General features: G+C 53.4%; 1 protein-coding gene across 2 annotated transcripts in view; it reads right to left on the reverse strand.

The window, feature by feature from the left end:
* The window catches only part of SLC6A17 (solute carrier family 6 member 17), a gene marked incomplete at both ends in the record, with an annotated part of 31,142 nt that extends 25,320 nt beyond the window's left edge, over positions 1 to 5,822 (reverse strand). For both annotated transcript variants that reach the window (XM_082832940.1, XM_082832939.1), the window contains 3 exons: positions 217 to 343; positions 1,968 to 2,125; positions 5,549 to 5,822. In XM_082832940.1, coding sequence (XP_082689066.1) covers positions 217 to 343; positions 1,968 to 2,125; positions 5,549 to 5,822 — 559 coding nt within the window. The remainder of the gene's footprint in view (positions 1 to 216; positions 344 to 1,967; positions 2,126 to 5,548) is intronic.
* Positions 5,823 to 8,227: the final 2,405 nt, after the last annotated feature.

Raw genomic sequence — 8,227 nt, forward strand, 5'->3', positions numbered from 1 at the left:
TCATTCAATCCCTGTAAGAACTCTGTGGGATAGGCTGGCAAGAGATCATCAGAAGGGGAAATGAGCATCAGAGAGGGTAGGTGGCTTAGCCAAGGTGGCACAGCAAGTCAATGAAATCCCAAATCTGTGCCTTAGCCTCTTAGGCTCCTTCAACGCCTTCCTGGGACAGAGCTGGCTGGAATCCCCAGGTGGGTTCCTCAGAAGAACCATACTTGCCTGCCGCGGTCCCATTCCTGGCGACAGGGCACTCACTCCAGGGCAGCGGGTACTGGAAAGACTTGAAGAAATAGAAGATGCTCCACCCAATGATCACATTATAGTACAGCCCAACGAAGAGGCAGACCTGCAGACGGGGGTCCATGGGGGTCACAGAGGCTACAGGCAACTCCACCCCCGCCCCCTCCCCACGCACAGCCTTGGAGGAGGAGGAGAAGGGATGGGATGATGGGACAGCGGCAGCTGAGGGCCTGTTCCTAATCCTCCACTCATCTGCTATTTGGGGAATCCACAGAGGAATGTTTCAGATATTAAAGTTCTCTCCTTTAAGCAGTAAACTCTTAAAATGTTAATCCTCTCCAGTCTGAAATTCTTCTAAGATGCTTGAAGCACTTCCCCATCATTTCCTGATGACTCAGGATTACAATTCCAGAGCTGCCCTCCAGGGCGATGGAGGCATGTACAGCTACTGCCGCTACAGTAAATGGCCCCAGACAGCTGTGCTTTTTGAGGTTTTGGAAATGCTTCTTATTGGCTTCCCATGTCTTTCCTTCTCTCGGGATGCTACTTTCTCTTTGGTACTGTCAGCAGTCTGTCTCTAGAAAGACATCGCTTCTCGTTCTTGGAAACATGATAACCAACCTTGGTAGAACTGTATTGAAAGCAGGAGCACATGGATTCTGACTGAGGGTTCGAGGGGTTTCTCTGAAAGCAATGCTTGTACATGCAGAGATCTGCTGCATCCACTTTGGATGTCAAGAGGTCCCTTCTATCTCCAGGGGCCCGACTACATGATGCATCAGTGACACTGCTGGGCAGTGTGAGAGCTGCTTTATTAATTTCACCTAAGCCCGGATATGCACAAGCAGACACTCCTCCGGCACACCTTATGTGGAATACAGAAGGAGAGACACCCGCTATCTTTACTTGGATGTCTTTAGTCCAAGGGGCAGACCACTCACACTCATGCGTATACACCCCGGCCAGCCCCAGCAGAGATGTCAACCTGTGTAGAGGTGATCTCTCCCAGGCGCTGAGTGAGGCAGGTTTGGACTGGCCCTGCTGCCGGGGCTGACAGAGCCTCAGTCCCTTCCAGAAGCAGATTCCAGTTTTTATCCCAGGTGTGAGCATGGGCACCTGCGGGCTTTGCCCTTAAGGGAGGCTCGGTTTCCTCACCTAGAGAGCTAAGCAGGGCCTCGTCTGCTGCCCCGTGGATCAGCCTGGAGCTCTCATGGGGTTCCCCATCCAGGCCAGTGGGGTCTCCCTGTCTCCCACTGTTCCAAAGCCTCACCCCTCGTGGGTCAGCCCCAGGCTCCTGAGTCCTTCTCCGGTCTGCTCATGCGCACAGCAAACTGGCAAGGAGACGCCATACCCCAGGGCTGCCTTTTCTCGTGCCACCCACTTACCCAAATAAAATACTCTTTAACCCAGGAAAAAGGACGGGCCTCCCTCACAGAGAGCTGATGGGCTGGTAGGCAGAAAGGGGAATCTGAGATGGTCCACATGTCCCCAGAGAACTCTGGCGGACATGTCCCAGGCCTTCCCTCCTTCATAATAACCCCAAATATTAGACCATCAGAGAGTGGTGCCGACTTTCGGTACCACCCTGAGACACCAGCTGGACGCAATTCTCACGATGAGAGTCTCCCTCCCTGCCCTCAGCCCCGCCCAGGACTCTGGTCTGTAAACCCTGTGCCCAAGAGCAGCCCCTCTGCCTCCTGGCTAGTGCCCGCCACCAGCCCCCGACTCACTATGCAGCTGGAGAAGCCGATGCCGCCCAGGCGGGGGCACACATAGTGCCACACGCCGATGCTGCCGCGGCGGATCCTCTGGCCCACAGCCAGCTCCAGGAAGAAGAGCGGGATCCCAATGATGATCAGCAGCACCAGGTAGGGCACCAGGTAGGCACCTGGGGAGGAGGGAGGGACGTTGGAGGGTGTCTGGAGCACAGCAGCAGGGTAAGGGAGGGGTGGCAGCCAGGTGCCATAGCATTGGCCACATCTCCAATCATCCTCAAACCGTCACCAGTCCCTGTGCTCCTCCAGGAACGGTCTGGCTCACACGTGCGACCTACCACACGCTGGCCGCCCAGACCTCCTTCTAGCCCTTGGCTTCCCTGACCCGAAACACTAAAGGAGGATCCAGATGTATGGCAATGCCTCCCACTCACGAGGCTAGACTCAGAGACAGACACAGCCACCTCCTGACATATGCCGTGGACACCTGTCCCCCCAACATGTGCCCAAACTGCCAATGAGTCCAGGGGGTCGGGCATCTCCGGGGCGCACGACCCGGCACTTGGCAACAGTCAGCTGTTATCTACTCTGTACCAGGTGTGTGCAGTGGGGATATCGGGGCAACAGAAGGCACAGACGCTATCCCAAGAGAGCTGCGGGACCTTCAGGTTCACACGAGCAATGTCAGTGCATACACACACATCACACACGGCCAACTGAGCACGTGTGTCCTGAGGGAGGGGTGTGAGTCCCATGGAGCTAATCAGGGGAGGCTTCCAGGTGAGCAACCTCCCACACCTCATATAACAGCATCTAATACATTAAACACACAGGTGCACAGGGTCACGTGCACACATAAATTCCACTTGTCACTAACAACCTGCTGTATCACGATCCTAAAAGGAGGAGGGCCTGAAGGACCCCTGGCTCTGTCTTTTAACCTAGTTCTGTCTCTTGGTCTCTGGCTCAGGGATGCAGAAGAGGAGAGAAGTCATCTGCAGGAAAGGACAGGGACACATCTCCCTGCACATCTTGCCCGACCTGAGGACTTGCGGGTGAAATACAAAACCCGGGAGGCTGTGTGACATGTCTATACATGTCTCGCTTCTTGCAAACCCCAAGGGTATTCCTGGGCCTTGAAAGACCATCTCGATCTCAACCTGTTGAGATGCACACTGAGTAGGGGTTAAGATCCAGACCACGGAGCCAGACCTCCTGGGTCTGAATCCTGGCTCTGCCACTTAAGAGCTGTGTGACTTTGGACAAATTGCCTGATCTCTCTGTGCCACTGTTCTGCCATCTATGTAAAGAGGATGAAAATATTAAGTAGAACCATATGAAATTGCTGATATTTGATCATTTTTGACTTATGAAAATGGCCATTTCATATGCTTCAACTGTATACCTACCGCACAGGGCTGTTGTGAGGATTAAATGAGTGACTTACCCATAGCAACCACCTGATGACCATTTGCCTCCTTCTCATAAAAATAAAGAGAAAAAAAAAGCAAACTGAGAGGATGCAGAATAAACTGTCAACATCTGGCAGAGCTAGGCAGAGTTCCAGAGTTTCCATCCAAAATTAAGTAATTTTGACTGGATCACCCAGGGCTCAAAGCCAGAGTTTTGACTCTCAGACCAATCATCTCCTTCCTGTGATAATTTGCCTCCTTCCAAAATACATTTAAGATGACTTACTATAAAAACGGTAAAATACTGGAGAGTTAAAGGTAGAGATAAAGAGGGATTCCAGGAGTCAGAAAGGATGGGAAAATGAAGGTAGGAACATGGGATGGGGAGCTCAGAGTCCTGAGACCCGACAACGCTTTTCTTCCAGGGGTTGTTCGTGATGTCTGGTGCCGTGGCAACTGTCTGGTGACACTGGAAATTAACAGACTTTGGCGAGAACTCTGCCCGGGGGAGCGGCGGCGCGGGCAGAATGTGCAGTGGGGAGAAGGACTCTGTGATTCAGCACCAGTGCTCAGGCAGACTGATTATCTCGGCCACAAAGGACAAGGTTGCAGGTTGCCAGCCGGAGTCCCCAAATGTAACGTGTCCTCCAAAGTTGTTTCGGGTACTCTGAGCTCTTAACATCTCACAGCACTTAAGGGAACCACACACTTCCATCTGTATCTTTGCTTTGGGCTGGTCTTATATCAACTCAGCCACCTGGGCCTGGCCATGCCATACAGACTGAAAGCTCTGATCGGCAATTATTGATTGGGGGAGAAAAAAAAGATCCTTCAAGGCAAAGAGAGCATAGGGGGAACAGACTGTGCCCTGGTGGCGAGATGGAAGTTTCTGGCCTAAGTCAGGCGGGCATTCTCACTCCCTGCCCTTCACTAGAAACCGCAAAGGAGGGGAAGCCTCCAGCCAGACTCTGCTTTCTGGACCAGGGAGGGTGTCCCAGAGAGGAGGGAGGGTCCCTGAATAGGGCTCCATCACTGGGAGGAGAGTCCCACGGGGCAGCGAGGGAGGCAGCAGGGTTAAAATGCCTGCAAAGCGGCAGCCACTCCTTCAGGCTGGAGTGTGGCAGTCCCAGGGCACAGGGACTCAGGGGCATGAAAGCTCTCTTCTGACTCAAATCACTTTCCCAGGACCAGAGGTCTGAGCTTGGAAGCGTCATTGTTTTCAGTCCATTGGGTTTTGCCTTGCTTATTTTTGGTTAGTTTCCCCCCCGGTTTCAAAGCAAGTTGCCTTTGGAACTTTCTAGCCTGCATTCAGGTGCTGGGGGATAAGGCCTGTGGGCTTCTACCCTCCCTGGGAGCTAGAAGTATTGAGTAGAAGGGGTTTGATACCACGGGCAGGATCCTCTGGGGGGACTGAAACTCAGGGGGCAGCGTGAAGACCCTTCCTACCTGGGAGGCTGCGGGTATAGTGATTAAGTGCTCAGGCTCTGGGGCCAAGCTGTCCAGGTTTGAATCCTGACTTTATCACTAGCTGTGTGACTTGAGCAAGTGATCTAACCTCTCTGTGCCTGTTTTGCAGTTTCTAAAGTGAGGATGAAAATAGTTCTTCCTCACATAGGCTTTTTGGGAGGATATGATGGTTGAACCATATGAAATTGGTGCTTTGGCTGTTCCAAGACACTCACATATCAGCAGTTTCATGTATTTCAGCCTAATATCCAGGAAGTGCTCACAACAGTGCCCAGCAGTAATACGCATTTAGTAACAATGGCCAAGAGTTACTGTGTCAGATACAGTGGTAAGCGTTCTACATGTAAAGCTCATTTAATTCTCCCAACTATCCTGTGAGGCAGTAACTACTATTATTCCCATTTTACAAACACAGAACAGCAAGGCACAGAGAAATTAAGCAACTTGCACAGGGTCCCAGTCCCAGGGTCCCAGGGTCCCACAGGCTGCACTGGGATTTGAACCCAGCCTGTCTAGGGCCAGAGCCCACATTCTTATCATCATGCTTGCAGCCTCTTGAGAGCTGTTAGCCATTAGCTCTTCCTGGGGGGTCTCACCCGAGTTCTGAGCTCCAACCTACGAGGGCTCTGGTTCTGCCTCACAAAGGGGTGTTTCTTTTCTCCCCTCAGCCCGGCCCATTTGCAGGGCACCCCCAGGGCAAGCAGGGCTGCCTCTTACCTCCTCCATTTTTCTGGCACAGGTAGGGGAACCTCCAGATGTTGCCAAGGCCCACAGAGAAGCCGATCTGGGCCAAGATGTACTGCAGCTTGCTGTTCCAGGCCGGCCGGTCCTCCACGTCCGCCACCTTCTGCTTGCCGCCTGCTTCTCCGGCCACATTCAGGATGCTCTGTTTGTAGTCCACAGGCTCCTCAAGGGCCAGCAGGTCGGCCACCGACTCCGTAACATGCTCACTACTGTGCTCGCGCTGGGTCACCTTGCTGTTCTTCGGCATTGGGCCACCTGGGCGACGCAGCCCTGCTCCCCAGCACGCAGAGAAGGTGGGACTCGGCCGCTGTCAGTTCCTTCTCATCCAGGGACCTCTGGAACCAGATGAGCAGGAGAGGATTAGCTGACCACGCCAGAGAGGTGGGGAGCCCAAGTGGACACGACCCAATCAATTCATCAACTCCCCGTCGTTCACTCAGAGGCTGCTCAGTGGCCTTGGACATCGAGCTCGCTTTCCTCCCCATTGAGGCGCCCGCTGAGGAGCTCGAGGTCTGCACACTCAGTTTCCCCACTGGCCTTCTTACCTGAGCATCATCAGAAAGGCAAAAGCCTAATGGGACGAAAGAAGCAACACCACACACCAAACCCAAATAAGGGGTCGCCCACGACAACATTGACCCCTTTCATAACCACAGATCCTAGAATGTTCAAGAACATCTGGAAGGCTCCACCGCCTTCCCCGCCCAGGGCAGCACAGGGTATAGCCAAGTCCTAGCCCTCTGGTATTCTATTTAGTCAAACCACCTGGTGGGACCCAGGAAGCCAGCGCCTGCATTCACAATGCAGTTTGTGGGCCAGTGGCATCATGGGAACTTGTCAGAAACACAGACTCTCAGGCCCACCCCAGACCTACTGAATCATTCTCTGTATTTCTACAAAACCTTTGGTGATTCAGAGGGACATTAATGCTTGGGGGAAAAAAGGCCTAGAGCTCTTACCATGGAGCCCCTGGGCACCAGCATCCCAGGCAGGAGCACCAGCCGGGCTCAGCTAAGGATTCTGGCAGCAGAGCCCTAGAGATGTTTGCTCAGTGCCAACAAATCCTGGGTCATCACTCAGCAGTGACAGTATCTGAAGGCCACCACAGCCAAGAGCCAGTTCTCCATCCTTCAGTGACAGTTTTACAGCAGATAATGTCTGCACAACGTGGGCGGGGGAGGCAAAGCCCTCCCTACTCCTGCAATTCCCCATCGTGTATCATGCTTTCCCTTAAACAAAGAAAGCACCAAGGAAATGAGTCCTTTGAAGGAGCCCAACATTCTGCTTGTTTTGAAGCACCTCCTCATTAAGGGAAGGTTGGAGGATTTAAAATTAAACCACATACACCCCGGCCGGCAGTTGCCCTGCATCTTTCTAGGGATGTAAATTATCCGGCTCTGCCATTACTAAGGGAAGGAGCTGCCTCTGTTCTCCTCGCACGTGCCACCTGAATTCTTGGGCAAGGTCCCTCTGTAGCGGAAGCGTGCAGGGATGCCCGTCCCTGGGCTTGACCCAGACCTCCTGGCTGACTCCAGCCACAAGGACCTTCAAGGAGACCTGGCTGGCCAGATCCCGTTACACACGTAATGAAGCTAGGAGGTCTGGCAGATGGGGACAACTGTCCACCCTGGTCTGTGGGGTTGGGTTAGCCAGCCCTCCCCAGGCCAGGCCTCGGACCACACAAGCAGGTGACACTTCCCTGCTCTCCTCATCTAAGGGGGACAGTGATTCTTTAGGGACTGTCCCCTTCCACCTCAGGCACAGCCAGGGTCTTGGGCTTTGGAGTGACTGGGACAGAGCCAGCCGGCCTGAAAGACCTCAGAATTCCCTACAAGAAATGTAGCTCTCTGTTGGGACTCAACTTTACAGTGGGTCAGCTGAACACTCCATCATGTCCTGGAGGGTGCTCCAAGGTGGGACTCTGTGTCTGTGGCCCCTCCAGCCCTCAGCCTCCCCCCGGGCTGCTACGGTGCCTGTGCTACAGAAGCCGATGGTGCCCCCAGGAGTTGTGCAAGGGGGAGGCCTGTGCTCTTGCCTGGGCCGCCAGGACAAGCCCCTCCCCCTCCCCAGTCAGTAGGGCCCTGTCCCCAGGCTCTCAAATGGAGGACAAAACCTAAGGCACATGCAGTGGTTGCTTGTCCAGCTACCCCCATCTCTCCTCAGCTTACGTCAAGAGTTTTATTAAAAACTAAAGATGGGGAGCAGGGTGAGGGTGGGTCCCCCCTGCAACCACAATCACCAGGTACCTTAGCCCGGAGCCTCTCTACAGGTACCAGCCTGCAGCAGGATCTGATCAGAACAATCTGCTGTGCGTGAGATATGATGTACTGTTCATCTTGCCACGACTGGAGAAAACCGAGGGGGATTCCTGCAAGTCTGCAGAATTTATCTTGAGGCTGACCAATCAGAGAACATAAATTCTCTAATTTCCCCATAAATAGATTAGTGAGTGGCAGCTCTGGTCACCAGCATGAGAAGCAGGGGGGAGGGGAGGAAGGCATCATTTTAAACTAAGTGGGCTCAAGGACAAAATGAACACCTTCTGGTAAATCCAGAGAAGGATACCCGCAGCAGCATCACGGAAACCATAGGCATCAGCTCAATATAAGCTTCTTCCTCCTTCCCAAGACATCATTGATGTGCACGAACATC

The sequence above is a fragment of the Leucopleurus acutus genome (assembly GCF_964270905.1).
Source record: "Leucopleurus acutus genome assembly, chromosome: 2".
Classification (NCBI taxonomy): Eukaryota; Metazoa; Chordata; class Mammalia; order Artiodactyla; family Delphinidae; genus Leucopleurus; species Leucopleurus acutus.